Genomic DNA, 19,458 nt, shown 5'->3' on the forward strand with positions numbered 1-19,458 from the left:
TCAGACAGCCCCATGACAGAGGCTGGAAAAAAAGGTGTACTTCAACAGCATCCCAGAAGTTGCTTGGACTTTGCTGGAGTCTAAACCAGGGCTTTGAATGGTTCTGTTGAGGTGCATTCTCACCACTCAGAGTGAGCACTGACAGAAATTGCTGCCATTTGAACAGACACTGAAGTAAAGCAAAACTCTCAAACCTGCCAACAATGTTTCTGTATCTCAAGATAAAAGTGAAGAGGCTCTACTAATATCAAAGCATAAAACCCTTGGAAAAGAGAGCTGATCTGGGTGAAATTCTGATACTGAATTAAGGACAAACCTGTGGTACCTCTGGAAGGGAATGCTATTATCAAGACAGATCTGCCACAACTGGCCTCTAAAATAAATGAGGGCAACTTATAAATTTATCTTCACAGACTAAAAAGTGAACAGCCATGCTGAAGATCTGATACTGATGATACAGAAGAATAAACAACTTACTATTCAAATTCTTGCATCTTCAGCCAAAGGCAAGAAACTGAAAAAGCTCTTTAAGGAATGTGGAAAGGATGAAGTGAGAAAGTACAGCAACTTGTTTGATAGGTAAATGACAGACTCAAATAGGTGCTAAATAGACTTTAGCAAAGACCCTTTAACTCAAGTGGGTACTCCAAAATGAGTACTCACTATCAGAACTGGCAAACTGCAGGGCACCAACATAATGCACTGGTCTGAAATTTAAGGAACAGCTTATTCCCTTCTGCTATTGATGGCATTGCCTTTTCTGGGGGCGAGACTAGGTGTGCTGCAACAGAGTCACCAGAACATGGATCCTCCCGGTCTTTATTGTGGAGCACAGACCTTGAAGGAAAGGTGGTGTTCAAGATGTAAAGATTCCCATGTTTTGTCTGAATAAAGTTAGCTGCAATTGTTGAGGTAGTGTGTAATATAAAGCCTCAAATCCGTAAGGGAAAAAACAGACTTTTCCTTGAAGCTAGACAGAAATACCTTTCTGGGAAGAGATCAAGAAAAGAGACTGGCAGATGCCTGCATGCCCTTAAGAAGGTCTGGAAGTATGAGTTCAGGATGGATTTGTTACACCATATCCAGCCTGCAGAGGCAATCAGTAACCTGTTTAAAATTCTGCCTACTGAAGAAATATATACAGACAGTACATCCATCTCCCCCTTTCCTGCTTGTGCTCATTTTGGCTGGGATAGAGCTAATTTTCTTGACAGAGGCTCATGCAAAGCTATGTTTTGGATCAGTGCTGAACACAGGGTTGGTAACACAGGGATGTTTTCATTAGTGCTGAGCAGGGCTTGCACAGTGTCCAGGCCTTTTCTGCTCCTCACACACCCCACCAGCGAGTGGGCTGGGGGTGCACAAGGAGTTGGGAGGTGACACTGCCAGCACAGCTGACCCCAGCTGACCCAAGAGATATTCCAGCTCATATGACATCATGCTTAGCATATAAAGGTGGGGGAAGAAGAAGGAAAGGAGGGGGACATTAGGAATTATGTCATTTGTCACTGTTATATGTGATGTTATATGGACCTCTGCTTTCCTGGAGATGGAAGAACACCTGCTTGCTGATAGGAAGTGGTGAATGAGTTCATGGTTTTGCCTTGCTTGAGTGCCTTCACCTTACCTATTAAACTGTCTTTATCTCAATCCACTTTTCTCACTTTTACTCTTGTGACTCCCTCCCCCATCCCATGGCAGGGGAGTGATCGAGCGGCCGTGTGGGGCTTCATTGCCAGCTGGAGTTAAACCTTGACACTGCAGAAAGTCAAAAACTCAATCAAACAAGGGCAGCAGCCTATTCCGAGGGATGAATCACACCTGACAACCAACCAGGAAAGCCTGCAAGTCTAAACTCCAATGAGGCTGAGCAACACATGCATGTCTCCAGTCCATCCCAGATCACAACGTAGTCTGAGGACACAGCAATAGCCATGAATCAGACGAAGAACAAGGAAATACATCTTCCATCTTGTCTAGAAATTTATCATCGATCCTTTTGGCTGTGACATTGCAAGAAGCAGTTACCTGAAATGATGGCTTTCTTAGGAGGATGGCCAATGGCAGATCAAAGATAAAGCAGTCCACAACACCCACTGAGTCCCACACCAGAGAAAACTATCACTGCCTTCTCAAGAAGTTTCGTGTAGTTCAAGCTCACCATCCCTCCCAGATTTCAAAGAACACTATGTGGAGCAAGACCTTTTCTATCACACTAATGAAACTCTGTACATGTGCCAGAAGTCAAAATTCAGCCTCAAAGTAGGGGCACACCGGGGTGTAAAAGAGCATTGGGAGATATCAGCAAAGATAAAGAGAAGCACAGTTTCTCCAACTGAAAATTCAGAGTCGCAATTGGGCAGCAGAGAGAAGATGAAAAGACATTGAGAATTAGCCACCTTGCACATCCACTGAGCAAGAAGCTGAGCACAGCCCCTAATGTTTCTCGTCTCAAGTGGTCATTTGAATCAAGGCCATTTGAATAGCCATAATTTGTGGGCTATCACTTTAAAAAATAAAAAAGCAGATCCTCCTGCAGCAACTTTATACTAAATAACCAAAGTGCAAATTTGAAAACTATGTCTGCCCATTTACTGTCTCATCTGTGCTTGAGTCCTATTCCAATTAGCACTTAATTGGATTACTACAGCTAATGGCAAAATGATGTGTTAAATACATATATTTCTGTAGTCAATTAAATTCAACTTGAATCCCACACATGTATAAAGTTATGACTGATCAGTGCACAATGCTACTCAGCAGAAACTCAGCATGATTAAACTTATGAAAAAGTCCACCTCGCAAATACATTGTGCCACTGACAGCTCCTCTGACAGAGCAGTACTTAACTTATTTAATATTAAATTCCAAAAAATTACATTTCTTTATCATTTCGGATAGGAAATAAATCTAAAGTGATCTAGATGAACTGAAAACCAAAATAAATTAACCAAGAGGAAAAATATACAATCATACTTCACATGAATCTGTATACACTGGATTGTGATTTTAAATAACTTATATGAATATGTGCATATTTTTGTTTACTTGTTTAGCTCAAAACATGTATTCTCTTTTTTTCAGTAGCCTTCAGAGTCTAAGGCTTCAAATAAATAATTTTGTTTACTTCATATTACCCAGAATGTGATCTACTCAAGCATTTAAGAAACTAAAAAAAAACCACAGGGGCAGAGGGCAGTTTTAATGTGAAAAGAGTTAACTTTATTATCTCAGTTATTTCTATATCAGTTTTCGATGCAAAAATTAATTTTTTCCATTTCCAGCCATAAGAATTTAGGCTAGAAGCCAAAAACTAAGTCAAAACTCTTTTTGATTCTGAGACGCTGAAAGCTGAGTGCTACCACCACATAAACCTTTGTAACCCCATCCCTTTCAGAGTACATTGCTAAGTTTACATTAGAGAATTAATCTTTCCTTATGCAAAGATGTTACTGGGTCACACATGAGAACAAATGCCTGAAAGCAGAGGTTAACTTGGTCTTTAGCTTGAACATGTCCATCACAAAAAATCATCCAGAGCAATATTACTTTTGCGAGACCAACAGCAACAAGAACAAACAGAACAAACAGAACAAACCTTACATGCCAAATTTTTCATGTTTGGATGACAATACCATTTATCTATGATACACTAAACAGAAATACACAAGAAATATTTAATAGAAGACCTAGTTTGTTAAAAAGTATCTGCAAACATTGAAGGACTGCTATCTAGCCACTTACATTTTCTCTTCCACCTTTTACAAATACATAGAGCAATATCATAGTCCTGATGCTCATATCAGTTTGTATTAAACATCTTGAAATATGAAACCAGCTATGAGTTTGGAGGGAAGAAAGCTGAGGAAAATACGGACAAAATTTATAAAATCATGGAAGCAGTGGATAAGGTAAGTGTAGAACTGCTATTTAACGATTCATAGTGCTTGAGCTAGGGCACACCTGCTGAAAATAAAAGAAAAATTGGAAATTGAGGAGAAAAGATAAAATCATGTATTTTTAATGTCATTGCTAGGGAATTACTGCAGTTTGCTGCCAGGAAATGCTGCGTGCAAACTGCTTTTAATCAACTGTATTCATGGATAACAGCTCCATAAATGTCTCGATAATAAAAGGATGAGGCAGACATGCCTAAATCCAGTGTGTGTGGACTTCATAAGGGGAATAGGCTAAAGAAAGTGGCCAGGCTTATGTGCTGTTCTTGAACAGTATGGCCATTGGAGACCAAATGCTGTGTCGGAGACACCCTACTGAGATGTACTTGGGTATGTGGTCTGCTCTCTAATCATCAAAAAGTTTTGAAGTTCATTGTTTTTAAGTTCATTGTTTTGAAAGATAATAAACCTTCCAGGACAGGGCATCAACAATTTCCAATATTGTTCACAGATGTGTCACAGGCCAGATGGGCAACTCACAACCACTGAAAGGTGAGTGCCTACCCAGAAAATGCCAAAGCACTGACACCAGATACTAGAAAATATCTCATCTGCCAAATCCAGCAGCCCAAGAGAAGTGAGGCTGCTGCTGCTCCATGCCTCCAGGTCCAACCAGTAGCAGGGCTGAAAATGTTTTTCCAAGAGGGACATATACACAGATCAAACACATACACCACATACACACATACATCTATATATATACATATGACCAGACATACAGATCCGGGATAGACACTCCGAGCACTCCCACCTCATCCTACTCCTTGATCTGGCTAAGTAGGTCCACTTGTGGAAACACATCTACTCATCCAAGGTGGATCTCACCAGCAGCTTGGCTCAGAAACTCAGTCTGCCCAGTAGCCACCCCCAGATCCCAGTCTCCCAGTTGCTGTACCTGCATGTATCAGCCCTCAAGGTTGCAGCCCCACTCCATTTGCTGATACAGAACATTACACATGCAGCCAGAGCTGTTCAGGACTCCCCTGTTCCCTATATGCCTCTTCCTGTGTGGAGTTGTTGAAGAGACAGGACAGACTGTGCTGGTCAGGAGCAGAATGTGTCCAGACAAGTGTCCTGGCCAGCCCCTGCCAGAACACAAACCTACCCTTTTATTCAGTTATCACTCTACTTCCCAGATTTGTTCCTTCCCATATCACCTGTATCACTCACTCTCTCCACCTTTCTCTCATCTCCTAGACATTCCATGTAGTATGACTCATGCAATCCCCAAAAGGTTTTTCCCTGCATCCCCCAATGTGTCCCACACCCCAGCTAGCAACACTGCTAGTACAAAAAGTGAACTGCAGAGCTGTTCGCCAACTGCATGTGGTGATGGTTTCACTACTGGACATGGGCTGGGGCTCTGCAGGCACAGGCCTGAGAGGAGACTGGACAGGATTTCTCTTTCTCTGAGTCCTTAATTTGGGTTTCTTCCTGCCCTTGTGCTCCTCTAGGTTGTGGAGATGACCTCTCATGGCTTTCCCATGATGGACCCAGTATTAACATGGCAAAGTTCTGTTTGGGCTCCTCACCCTGTGTCTGTGTATCTCCATGGGTGAGCAGGTAAGATTTATCACACAACCAAACAAGTACCACTGCAGTCAGCCAGCCTTGAAATGCAACAATTTTCCACCAGCTTTCTAAGCTCTAACACACAGATTAAATCTGCCACCGGTCATCTGTTTCTTAAAATAAGCTGCGATGATCAGTCCCCTTCCTTAGCATCTGTTGGAAACAATCAAATATTGCTCACCATAAACCAAATATTAATGATTAGTTAAATAATACAATGAACCAAGGGTTAGCACAGGCTGTAGCGAGCAGTGTGCACAACCCTGATGCAACAGCTCCAGCGATCTCGCCAAGGTCAAGACAGCTTCTCAAGTGGTTAAAACAAAGCCTTTGTGTCTCAGCAGAATTGGGACATTACAGACACAGCCCCTGATCTGTAGACAGACATGCCTGGGGCCTCATCCAATGCCCAGCCCAGCCCAGCCAAGTCTTTTCACTGACACAGGAAGGCATTGGATCAGCCTCTAGGATCACAATACGTCATTTTTTTTCTATTTTATTTTTAGGGGTTGTTATTACCTCTCTGTTGGTCTTCTGTTCCATTAAGTTGTTTTTGTGCTTCTTCAATTTTGTCTGCAAGAAAGAAAAGTCATTATTAAAATGCATATATAAAAAAGGGCAAGATTTCAGTAAGTCATTTACTGAAATCTGTCTTGAAATATCTGTTTATATTTAGGAGTGATATCATTCATGTGTAAATATGTGGTACATTATGAGTAATACAAGCATATAAAATTTTATCATGTTTTACCAGGGAGGCTATTGACATGTTAAATTACACGGAACCACAGAGAAAAAGCACTGGCATCGGATCTGCAGTCAACAGCTAATCCCACTGTAGCTTCCTATCATCTGTAATAATGTGTGCAGTCAGAGGACTCTTTGGAATAGGTATTATGGTGCATTACAGAGTATTTTAATACATTTTTGAAAAATGCTGTTAGAACAAGTCAATGTGGCATTAAACACAGCGAGAGAAACAGCAAACAGGATTTGCTAAGCGAAGCAATGGAGACAATATAGTCACACGGGAGCAGCAGGGGGTGAGTGGTAGCCTCCACTTGACCCCTCCATGAAACTCCCAGAAATTCCCCTACATACACAGCAGGAGCAAAAGGAGGCCCTGAGTCTTTACACCCAGCCTGTCTTTGCAGTTCACCTGCTGTCCCTCAGACACAATGGTGTTGGAATGAGAATTGTGCTTCTCCTGCTGTTGCACAGAAGGCCCCGTGGGAAGGGGGGACCTCGTTCTGCACATGCGCATGCCTGCATGTGCAGACCAAGGAGCAAGAAAAGGTGCAACTAGAGTGACGAAAAATTGAGACCAGTATTTTTTTGGCAGAAAACAGTCCTCTGAGTGGGCTCAGGATAAAAGTGCATTGGTAAGAAGCAGCAGCACTGGCAGAGACTGAGCTTTTTCTCTTCATGTTCTGAGCATCAAACTATGGCCTGACTGACCAAGATCTGAACTTGGAACACGGTTTTCAGATATAAATGATCATTTTCTAAAATATCTGAGAAAACCCTTTTTTTTTCTATTACATTTTTTTTTCTTTTCCCCTGGTGGGGTCAGTTTTTACTGAACTAAATTGAAAGAACAGAATTCTCCAAAGAATAACTGGATTCATCCTAAACCTTTTGGACTCTATTGGTACAACTCAAGAAATACCAGACTTCATGGCTGCCATACACAGAAGGAGGAGGACAGCTCTGCAAAATCCTCACCTCTTTCTGCACAAGCATGGAGGCTTTACTCAGTCCAACTTTTACTCACCCTTGCTATATAACACAACGTTTCAAAAAATGGCCCTTTCTTCAACACAATTCTAAATGAGTGAGTTTAAATGACTTCATTATTATTTATCAGCTGAACCACTCAAGCATGTTGGAACCATTTGCTCACAGTTGAAGTCTGATACTGTTTCTTGATTATTTCCTCAGTAGAACCAAATAATTATAACTGAATCAAACCCTTCTTGCAGCTTTTAAGACTGAGTTTTGTCAAGCTCACTGTGGTTCTGCATTTCTGTGTCTCAGAACAAGTACCAGGTTTCCATTCTCATTAAAGCTCAGTAACTTCTCTGTTGTACATTGTCCCAGAGAATGAACCAGAACATCTCACAAGGGTGCTAACTGAGCAAACTCCCAGAGCTTCTCTTGAGAAAGACTACGACTGCAATTTTAAAAGCCAAACGTTTTCCTGCTTCCTCTGAGGTTACTGAGACATACATACATACATATTTAAAGGAAAGTTTTACCACATTTTGTTTTGTACTGACTTGCTGGCTGCTGAAGACAAATACAAACAACTCAAAAAGAGCACAGTCCTTCACAATGTCTTTACCAAGGCAGTTATGCAGGCTTACTTTAAACACTAAAGACTTGATATTTAACACCTTCCTGGATTATAGCTACAGCTGAAATGTATTAATGCTTCTTTTTTTTTTATTTTTAATAGAAAGGGCCAGAAATAACAATTGCTAACAAAAATAATGCAAACAAAGCATCTTTTATATACATGTGTCACTAATATATCACATGACAATGTATCAAGCAATCTTACACTGTTTTTCCACAGATTGTTGCTTTAGAGAAAGCTGATAGAAGAAGCAATTTATGATGCTGCAGGACAGCTGATAAAATACGCAAACACACAGGGAAATAAAAAATCAACAAATTATGCATGTAAGTGGAGCTGTAAGTTTTACCAAAAGGCAACAAGAAATCAAAAACACAGTTTGGCTCTAAAACTGACTTCCCCTATATTTATCGATATATTTAACACACAATATATGGTGTTTCTGCCTTTAGATTAAAAGTTTTGTCAACAAAACTTACACCTAAGTACACAGACAACTGTAGCTTCATTATTAAAATAATTACCTGCATATTTCACATAAATGCTACAAGAAATAGACGCATTCAAATTCACAATCATCCTACTTTTTAGAGAAAAATTACTTAAGTATTTTGGAATCATGCTACATGAGATTGCCAGGAAGATTAAAGGCTTTGATCTCCTTAACTGAATTCTCTCTCTCTTTTATTGGAAAAAAAAATCAGTTCCTATCAGAAATTCCCAGCCACTTCTTTGTCAGACTGTAATCCCAAACAAAGAACCACAGATAACAGAAATAATAGCTAGGCAAACAGGTGCTTGGTACACATCCAGAAAGTCTCCTACACTTCCTGTATCTCCTGATACGTTTTCCACAAGAAGTTATATCTGCTCTGTATATTCCTTCATACCTGCGGAGGTATCTCTGTGCAGAACAGTTTTGAACATTGTGAACACTTAAAAATCTTGATGTTGGCGCTGAAAACCAAAAGCACTGATCTGGACCATAAATGAGGTACATGTGGGTGACTGTAAATGTGGGTATTAACATCAATCTGGGGCTAAAGGTTCTGTCAGGGCCTACATCCTCCTGATAGCCATTATCACATGCTACCTGCTCTGGCTATTACACCAAGTCACGTCTAAACCACGGTATGAAATCTGAGGCAGCTGCTTCCTGGTCTGCCACCTTCTACAACTGCAGATCCTACACAGGCAAGTGCCTGACAAACCACAGTGTTTCAGGCTGGAGGGAAGAGCTGGGCCATGGAGCAGGTGGCAAGAGCAGGCTTAGAGCCAAGTACCCCAGCAACACCAAAAGGCAGCCTCCCCAGGTCTTCTCCCAGTTAGCACATACGCCAGCAATAACTTGCTAACTACATCAAATTTATATTACCCAGTCATCTCCTTCTCTTGTGTGCCATTAAATTAGCTGTTTGTCAAAAATCTTAAGGAAAATTATTTCAGACAGAATACCACATTCAGTCATAATTATATTACAGGTGCTCTAATGGTACACACCGTTGAAAACGCTTTATAAGTAAAAATAACACCACATAAAAATCACCTGCAAAGCCCAGGAGGAACTGAAAACCGTGAAGTCCTCTATTAATTGCAAATAATATTATCCAATCCAATAATTGCTTGGTTTAATGTTATTTCAGAATTAAACCTGTGATACTGTCTAACCCGAATATTTTACAAAGGAAACATTTCCTTATTACTGGAATATTATCTACTTCTACTAGGATAAGAGAAAGCAATTTAACTAATGGAAATTTTTAATACACGGTAAGTATACCTCTTCATTTCCCCTTAGTGCCAGAATAGTACATATCTTGACTACTTCACTCTAAGACCCATCCTAATGGTCCCAATCTTCAGCATACAGCTTCCTGGAGTAGCACACGTCTAGAAGCAAATGGCAATGACAGACACACTCTCACTGAAGATGGGACACTTCTCACCATGCTCTTACTAGAGAGGAAAAAGTGGAGTTGCAATGAAAGAGGAAATCATCATATGCATCGCTGTAGAGAATGGAGATTCCATGTGACAGCAGTGTAACAAGCCACAGAGCCAGCTCTTGGTTATCCCCATGCAGGTGCATGCCGCAAAAATGCAAATCACATGTAGCATCATATAATAGTTTTATTTATATATTATATATACAAAAAAATATATATACACACACATCTGCATGTGTATAAAAGAAAATGAAACAACATGTACACAATGGCTTTTCTTACTCCAGCGTGAAACATTACTCTTCAACGCAGAGTAATTCACATTACTCTTCAACACAGCTCTCCCAGCAGGTATCTGCTATGTGGAAATATCATCAAATTCCTTGGGGTTTTAAATATACAATGTAACTGTGCTTTTTAGGAACGCAAGGAAGGAGACTGGCATGCAGTAAAATATGCTTCTTGTTTTACACACCTCCTGCTGTGACAGATCATTACAAGGATACCAACAGTCTGAGTTAGATATGGTGGTGCTGTGGTGCTGGGGGTTTTAAACGAAAAAATAAACCAGGTTTTTTAACAGCTTTACAGTCTCTATTTTTGGTCTTCACTGAAAGATATAACCTCATAGATTTTAATTAATTCACAAAAAAATGTAATTTATAGGGTGTTTTTTAAGACATTATCATGTTAATGTATAAAATTTGAATATGTCTAGTACTCTGTGTATTAGAAATGCATTACGGATTTTCAGAAAGATTTTAAAGACCTTACTTATATGATGAGTTAAGGAAAATAAAGGTTTAGGAATTTCAGCACGGAAAGCAGAAATACTCAAAAGTTTTGGAAAAGGTTTACAAAATATAAACCCAGGAACTTCTGACAGCAATTTAAACTGGAGCAAAATATATTTTCTACTTGGGCGTTTGTGGATTTTGTTTTGTCTCTTTTCATCTCTCTTTTTTTTTCTCTCAAGTGTCCCCAGACCTGCATAATGAGATGACTTTGTCCTGTGGAACAAGCCGCCCCGCCCCATACAGTGACAAGACAGACGAATGAAGACGAGGTCACTGAGGAGGACCTACTTTTAAGCCTCCAGGAAAGCTTACAGGGGAGTGGTGGGTGCAAAGAGTTCATTAAGCTTTTGCAAGACGCCCAAACAAGAGTATTTTTCATTGCACATATTCGCACGTGTATCACTATAAATGGGGGGATTTTTTGGTTTCCGTCTAAGAGGTACAATTGCTGCTCTAAAACAATAAAAAATGTTTTGTTCTGGGATTTTGGTTTTTTGATTTTTTTTTAATCACACATACACTGTTTATGGACAAGTGGAAAATTAGCGGATTCAGACCATTTTGGATGCTTGAGGCTACGTCATCAAAACTTTTAAAAATACAAGCTCATATCTTGCCTGAGAGGCTAGAGTTATATGTTCAAATATTTAACCAAAACAACTAGAAGGAAAATGTCAGCATATTTTTTCCCTTCAGTTAAAGACAAGAACAATTCTCAGGCCTTAGGCCTGAGTCATCCTAAAAATACCTCCTGCAAAACACTTTCAGATGGCAGCAGATTTTCTTCTTGCTTTCTCATAAATTGCACTCTCTTTTACCTTACTGCTTCAGAAGACGTTTGAAAAGTAATTGAGAAAATCACTTTGCATTGGTTTTTAGATGGACACAAAGAAAGATGTCACTTTAATTATTTTTTCCCGCACTGATCATCTATATCAGGGGCAGAAGAGAAAATCAAAGTGACAAAATATTCTTCAGCTGAAGTGCATTAATGCAATCAGTCTGTATGCGCTGGGTAGTATTACTGAAAACAATTGTCAGTGGTTTTTTATTTGGGGGCAGAGGGGAGTGCACAGCTTAAGAAAAACACCGATGAAAGTTCAAAACACTGCATTTTTCACCACAACTTAAATTCGGAGAGCAAGTGAAAAGAGGCTGAGTCCCTGCATGGAAATCTCCATCTTCAGACTATTGAAATCTCCCAGGCTAATGTGCCAGTAACAAAGTGCTTCACATTTCACTGGATGAGAAATGTGTCTGAAAGCATTTATTATTAAATAAATTAAACAAATTTAAAAAATACCCCAAGCACCAGACAGGTGGTACAGAGCAGCACATCTTACGAATCATAGAAGGGTTTGGGTTGGAAACAGCCCTTAGAGATCATTTAGTTCCAGTCCCCACTGCCATGGGCAAGGACACTTCCCACTGGACCACGTTGCTCAAAGCCCCATCTAGCCCTGCCTTGAACATCTCCAGGGCTCGGATTTGACATGGAGCCCAGCCCCACATCCCATCTGATCCATTTCACACCTCCCCCACAGGGGAGGCCCATGCTCCAAGCACCAGTGCCCATGCAGTGCAGGCAGGGCGGGAAGGATATCCACATGAAGCCAATGAACGACGCAGAGATGATGCAAGCTTGGAGCATTTCCCGGATGGCAGGTTCCCTTGGCACGGGAGGCAGTGCTGAATCCCAAGGCACCCTGCCTGCAGCTGTGGGTACCCACCTGGGACTGGGGAGCATGCAGAAGCGCCCACACTCCACTGCAAGGGGGCTGTAATGCTTGTCTTTCCCTTTTGCTAGGAGGAGGAAAGGCTCTTTACAACCTGCTAAAACAAGAACGCTGTAGTCCTAATGTGTTTTGAACTGAGATGAATCCCAAGACTTCCTTTAACCAGATAATTAAGGAAAAGAAAAAGAAAAAAGCAAACCAACCCAAAACCCCAGAGTCTTGTCTGTACAAGGAGCCCATTAGGTTAATTGGGAGGCGGTGCAGCCGGTGGGATGCTGCCTCTTGCCGTTCCTCGGGGCAGCACGGAGGCTCGGCAAGCCCCTGCTTGCCCCCACACCGCAGGAGAGCCTCCCAGCCTGAAACCCCACCAGCCGAGCCAGGGTCCTGACCGCACCCCGGGCATGGCACAGCTGTCCCTTGGTGCTAAGGAGGGAACCCTGCGCCCAGGAGTGCAAGGGCTGCCAGGCACAGGCAGCTGAGGATGCCTTTGATGGCCCCAAGCTTCCAGCACCGCCCTCCTGCCACAAAACGAACACCTTCAAAGCTGGCAGACAGCAGCAAGAAGGCATTTCCCAAAACCCACTGGACGAGGCACTCTTCTCACTCAGATTTAAATCTACTTTTAATTAGAAACCACTCTTCTGTCCCCACACATTTCCTTTTTCCAGTTTAATGAGGAACACTCAGGATTAAAAGGAAGAGATCAGATGAGGAAAGACAGTCTCTTCATCTTTGCAGTTTCATACTGTGGGAACTTGACACTTTTTGGTGTATGGTTTGTTTTGTGGTTTCTCCTTTCCAGCTGGGGCTTAGAGAATCACAGCACAACAGCTTAGTGAGTTGCCAAATGCTGAGCCTGATAACTGATAGCATGGATGTCCCCAGCCTACCAAAAATGCAAGGTAAAACAAATTAAATGTCAAGTTTGTCAGATACTACTGGGTTTGAAGACTGCTTGTACAGCTGTAAAAGAGGGGGGAAAAAAGACCCCTTAAAAATTATGTAAATTCAAAACTCTTAACTGTAGGGTGATGCAGCTGTAGTCATCATATTAAGAACTGTCAACTACTTTTTTGAACATCTAAAATGAGATTTTAGATGTTAGTGGAACTTAAATGTTCCACTAGTCATTATAACCTTGACTAATGACCTGTTTGATCAGTTTTTCAGAAAAATTTGATAAATTTTCATTTTAATGTCAACTTTGAATGCTCATCATACTCCCTGCCATATATAAGTATTTGCATTTAAAAATGAAGAACCCATGACAGATACTTTACATAACACTGTTGAAAACACAAGATAAAAATCCTCCTTTTATTATTCTTCATTTTAAGAAAAAAAGAGGTTGGTATTTTTGAAAATACAATCTATAATTTCCAGTTTGAATTTGTATCAGCAGTGATCTGCTATATTGTATGTACAATAAAACAGACAATGCAAAGGCTGGATATAAATTAAATACATAATGGCTTTATCCTTGCCATCACATATATCACTCAAATATGGTAAGCCTCCTGATGAGGCTGACAAGGTGTATGTGCATGAATTACATAAGCACTTTACATGTGAACCCAAACTCTATCCCTGTGTCATTTATTTGTGATTGGGGAGCTTTCAATCTTGTGTTTGTTTGCTTGTTTGCATGATTTGAATTTTTATTGTGAAGCTTTTAAACTCATTAAAAACTGAGCACAGGAGGGGTTGGGGAGGAAGAGGATTTTTGGATGACTGTTGCCTTACAGAAGGATATAGCAAACATTGAGGCACCTGTGGGGAGAGGCACAGTAACCGTCATGCAAAAAATTTCAGAAGTGTAGGTGAAGCATCTTCAGAAATACCTCCTGCCTGGCACCTTCTCACCCCTTGCAAGCCAACATGCAAGGGTGGCACTTGCCAGGGCTAGTTCTTTTTCCATCTGCCCCACAAAGCCAGGGGATCCCACGTTCTGTGTGTGCTTCTGAGAGCACCGCCTGAGTCGCCAGAGATAATTCCTTTACACATTGTCTCCCTCCGGTACCGAATTACAAACACAAGTACTGATTGCATTGCATTTTCGTAGCTCCTAATTAGCCACCTAGCACAATAATTACCCCATCACTATGCTGATCCTACGGCATTGTTCTGCCCCACTGCCAAATTTCAGCTACCTTCCTAGGACAGGGTGATTATTATCACTAAAATCTGCATAATAATTACTTAACAGCCTCTGGCATATTCTCTGTTCAGAGGTTCAGTTTTGGCTTTCTGGGTGTTTTTCTATACCTAACCCAGTATCAGTTTTTAAAATTAAAATATCAAAGCCATGAGTTGCTCTAGTTCACCACCTCCTCCAAGCTGCTGCTACGAGCACTTTCATATCTTCAGCACTGTGAGACAGGTTCCTTCCCCTGGCAGATTTACTGGCCTGTGATCTGTTGTCCCCAAACTGGGAAAAGGTGCAGTTTTCATTGATTTTTTTTTTTTTGAAGTCTGACACAGAAATTAAATAAATGCCAGTGAAATAACTGAAACCATAAAAAAAAAAGGCAATAAAACCAACAGCTTTTCCACTCACTGAAAACATGTCAAAATAATAATATGTGGAGCCCAAAAGATTTTGTTAAATTCTGTCTTTTCTCAAATACAGATCCTAAACCAAAGCAACAAAGAGCAGAGCCAGCCACTCCTCAGCCAGAGAGGGGAAAAAGTTTCCATGCATCTTTTTGGTACTCTGAAAGCACTTGTTCTCAACTGCAAGGCTGGTGAGGGAGGGCTTGCCCAACAGAAAAAGACACACAACTGGTTCAACAGGTAGAACAACACCAAGAGCTGTTTCATCACCTGAGACAACAGTTCAGAGGCTTTCTGCAAGTTCTTGGAGGGGTCAAACTTCTCGGTAATTTCTTCTTCTATTTCTGGACTTCCTCAAACACTATCGAGTTTACAAGGAAGACATGAGGTAAGTAGATATATTCAGCACTAGGAACCTACAGCACCAACAACCCTGTTTAAACCCAGATTAGTTTTCTTAGGCTTAGCATACACCCCAGAAATTATGTCTTTACTAAGATTCTACAGTGTCTATGGAAATGGTTTAAACTATTAGATCTTTAATAGGACTTTGGAATCTGAAGTTCCTGTAATTACCTGGTATTAAGATGGACAATAAATAGTACTGCTGGCTAAGGAAAAAGGAAATTTTTGACTAACAAAAAACCAAAACAAATCAAAAGCCCGAAAGTCCAGCCCAACATCTTGCCTCCAACAGCAGCTGACAGGAGAAGCTGAGGGAAAAGCAGAAGAGTAAGTCCCAGATTCTTAAACCATGCAGCTCTGAAGTGAGCCCCAGGAGTTTCCTTGAACTTCATGGGTCCCACAGAGTATTCCTGCATTACTTTCTCCAAGCATCATTTGAATCCATGAGTGCTTTTCGTACTGAATCCATGTAAGCTTTTCCCATCTTTCTTCAAACTGCAGGGCCTTATCTACTTAATTCATTCCTTACACAGAAGGTGTTCAACAGACTTATGACCGCTGCAGCTTTTGCAGTGCAATTTTATTCTCTTTGGAGATGGAAATGAAAAACAGAAAGACAATTAGGAGGAAGACATCAGAATCGATCCCACTGTTAGAGATGAAGGCACACCACAGATGCTACCATGACAGATATGTTTTTCTGTATTACTGCCATAAATATTCCTAATGCTTTATTTGCTCTTTGACAGCTAGTGAGTATACAGTTAACTTTGCCACACAATTACACGACCCCCAGATCTCATGCCCAAGTGTTAACAAGCAACTCAATTTAAATGAAAAGTTTGAATAATTTTCCTGTGGACATCACATTTATCTGCACTGAATTTCATTAGTCATTTTTGCAATATGGTTGCACAGCAACCTAATGTCATTTTGAAATCCTTTGCATTTTCATATGCATCTTCATCTTCACCTCCCTTGATAACTCCCATCAAATCAGCAACAGTGCTACTTCACTATTCCTGCTCTTTTCCTGGATCACTCAAGCAAATGGGAATTGACAGTGGCACATTTCTATTAACTGCAAAACTGCAGGCAATGTTTGTCTGCTCAGGAGCAGGTATTGACTGCAAAATGTGTAAATATCAGCCTCTCAATAAATTTACACACAAGGGATTTTTCTGCTGGGGTATGTTGGGGGAGTTCACTTGATACTGTGTCTTCTTTAAAACCTTGTCCTGATTTCCAATCTTTCTTTAAAATACAGCCTGCCCAAACACCATTGTCCCTTCACCATGTACAGCCCAAAGTGCCTCTGGGTCACCACCTCCAGCCACCCTGCCCACTCCTTCCTCACCAGCTCCTGCCTGTGCTAGAGCATCTTCATGTCATACTGCTATAACTGGACCAACTCTAACACACAGCTTGGGGCTTCTTCCACACTGAAGGGCAGCTGCCTTTTTATGCTATACGGAAAATCCCCTTGCAACATGGCTGCAAAATCACACCTTCAAATTCAAAATCAGTCTCTAGCATGACTAAACATTTAAATGCAGAGTCAAAGCTTTTCATTAACTTAACTAAGGTACCTCATTTTTTGCTTACTTGCTTTTCCAAGAACTTAATAAGTCTTAATGTTACAAGTGTAGGGATACATTCCAACATATGAACCATCATAATGGCATCAGCGAGCCTTAGTGTTAAAAATCCAAAACCCTAAAAATCCACAATTCACTTGTTATATTAAACCTTGCTCTATGGACTTTGTAAGCTTATTTTTCTACAGTAATTTTCTGGTTTTGCCCTGACTTTTTATATGCCAAAAGAAATGTTACTAGCTGCAGCTTTAAAGCAAAAACAAAAAAACCTGAAGAAACTGGATTGATAAAATGAAAAACACCTTTGAAAAACCAGTCAATACAAGCTGATGTAGAACTAGGCGTACCTGAAACACAAAACTTTATCAAAGGCCCAAAGATATGATCTTTTTCTTATTAATAGTGCGCTGCAGCCATGAACAGAGGCCTAGCCACTTTAAGAGGCTTACAGACCAAGCAGCCCTAGGGAGTTCATGTCCTTTTCTCGGGGCAAATTATAAATTGGTGGTGATAAATACACATGTTAAGCCAATACCTCACTTCAGTGATTTATTTTACTGTTCTCCTCTACCTGCTCCTATGCTCCTTCAAGACTTGAGTCAAAAACTAGGTCTAGAGTATCCCAGTGAGCACTTGGGATGTGCCATTCATGCCAAAGACAGTGAGAGTGAGAATAAACCATCTTTGCAGAAATTGATCATGCCCTACACCCAAGTTCAGGCAGACCCTAAGCAGAGCAAGTTAGTTGTTCAATGATTACCCTACATCGTCCAGATTTTCCCAGACACTCCCTAGTGAATGACTTGGGGAAGGAGGGGGCCAATCAGCAGGCATTCTGTGAGGAAATCAGGCATGCCAGGGCGATGTTCGGTACCGAATGGACAGTTCACATTATTATGAAGGGAAAATTTCTGGTCACAACCACACAGCAGCCTGCTGAGGCTGTGTTTGGCTTTAAGCAACTACCTGGTTACCCTAACAAACCACACAAGCCATTTTCAAGCTTCCCTCTGCTTCTCTTCTCCAAGGAGATTTCTGCTTGGAGCAGAGTTGTGCTGGTCCCAAAGCACTTGTTAAAACCTGTCTCCAGCACAGCCAGCTCTCATCTGTCTCCTCCTCTGTGCCTGCTCCAGCTGGTCCCAGGAGCCAAGAGGGAAGGCTGGCCCCAGGCCCACTGCGGCTGCAGCCTCCCTGCTCCTGGTCCCACCCGAGGGCACCCTGCCCACCCTGGCTCATCTGTAGGGACAGCACTGCCCTTGTCCCTGACCACTGCAAAAAGTCAAAATTACTCAGATCATGCAAATCCGGTAACAGGGAGCAGACACAAAGAACTGAATTTTTACAGAAGGGGAATAGAACAGTGAAATCTTTAATAAACTCTCCAAAGTAGAGTCCCAACCAAAAATTTTTTTCTTTCTCTCTTTGAGGAGGGCTGGGAATTTTAAAAATATTTGCCCTAGATGGTAATCAATATCAAATCTGAAGAAAAAACCCTGAAATGCTGTTACTCTCTCCCTCCAAGAAAGATAATACATTTTCTCCCAAGAAATAAAAGAAAGGAGGCTGAAGTATCTTACTGTATCTACTTTTTTGATTATGTCCAATATACCCTTGGATAACAAATCAGCTCTTGAAAAAAAAATCCTGGAATACTGATACTGCAAATTTAGCTCATTGACTTTTATGCAAAAAACCCTAGTTATTACAAAAAGCCGTGAAGGTTTTGTTCAGCAAATAAAGACTAGAAAACAAATATAGTTTGTTTAGTTATAGCAGATAGTTAAGTGTATTATTAATATGCTATGAAGTGTTTTGAAAGATGAAGAAAAAATTGTATAGATTGATTCCCATTCACCTCATCCCACAAGAAGTACAGTTCCTATTGCTGTGGAACAGCAAACTACTATGAATTCTTTAAAACAAACCCAACAAGTAAAATCTAAAATTTAAACCAATCCAAAATGCAGCCCTCTTCCCTTCTTTTTCTGGGTTCAGCGGTGAAATTTTCTTTCTATACTTGCAAGCTTAGGAAGATAATTAATGAGCTACTTCTTAAACACCTACAAAATTATGGCACTCTGCAATGTGAACATCACCCGAGTGTTTTTTCCCTGTTTCATTTAGAATTCACGCTCAATTTTGTACTGTCTGATTGAAGACGAGGGGGTGGTGAGGAACATGGGGGAGAAAGCCACAGCAAGCTGCTGCATACACCATCCCAATCCTGCATTTGGAAGTGAACAATTCAACCTGGAGGGAGCTCACTTCAACAACCATGTGCCAAAGTGAGCATCCAAGGATTTCAAGTCCTCAAAGACATTTTTTTTTTTGGCCTTTAACATAAAGATTTTACATAAATTAACCCCATGGCACAACAGAGTAAAAAGACTTACATCCAGCTTTATTAACTAATTTGCTGTAAAATATTTTTTGTTTGTTTTGTAGGAACAATGACTTCTGGAAAATACGGTGGGTGGGAGAAGAGATTATCAGAATGTGATACTTGACTAAAACAATGAAAATGAAAACCCAGCAG

General features: G+C 40.8%; 1 protein-coding gene across 9 annotated transcripts in view; it reads right to left on the minus strand.

The window, feature by feature from the left end:
• Window positions 1-19,458, minus strand: part of HIVEP1 (HIVEP zinc finger 1) — a 129,299-nt gene that overhangs the window by 53,390 nt on the left and 56,451 nt on the right. For all 9 annotated transcript variants that reach the window (XR_014849945.1, XM_085051901.1, XM_085051904.1 and 6 more), the window contains one exon: window positions 6,048-6,101. Coding sequence is in view for 8 of the 9 variants with exons in the window: in XM_085051901.1 (XP_084908027.1) it covers window positions 6,048-6,101 (54 nt within the window). In the remaining variant the exon portion in view is untranslated. The remainder of the gene's footprint in view (window positions 1-6,047; window positions 6,102-19,458) is intronic.

The sequence above is a fragment of the Lichenostomus cassidix genome, chromosome 2 (genome assembly GCF_008360975.1).
Source record: "Lichenostomus cassidix isolate B80296 chromosome 2, HeHo_3.0, whole genome shotgun sequence".
NCBI lineage: Eukaryota > Metazoa > Chordata > Aves > Passeriformes > Meliphagidae > Lichenostomus > Lichenostomus cassidix.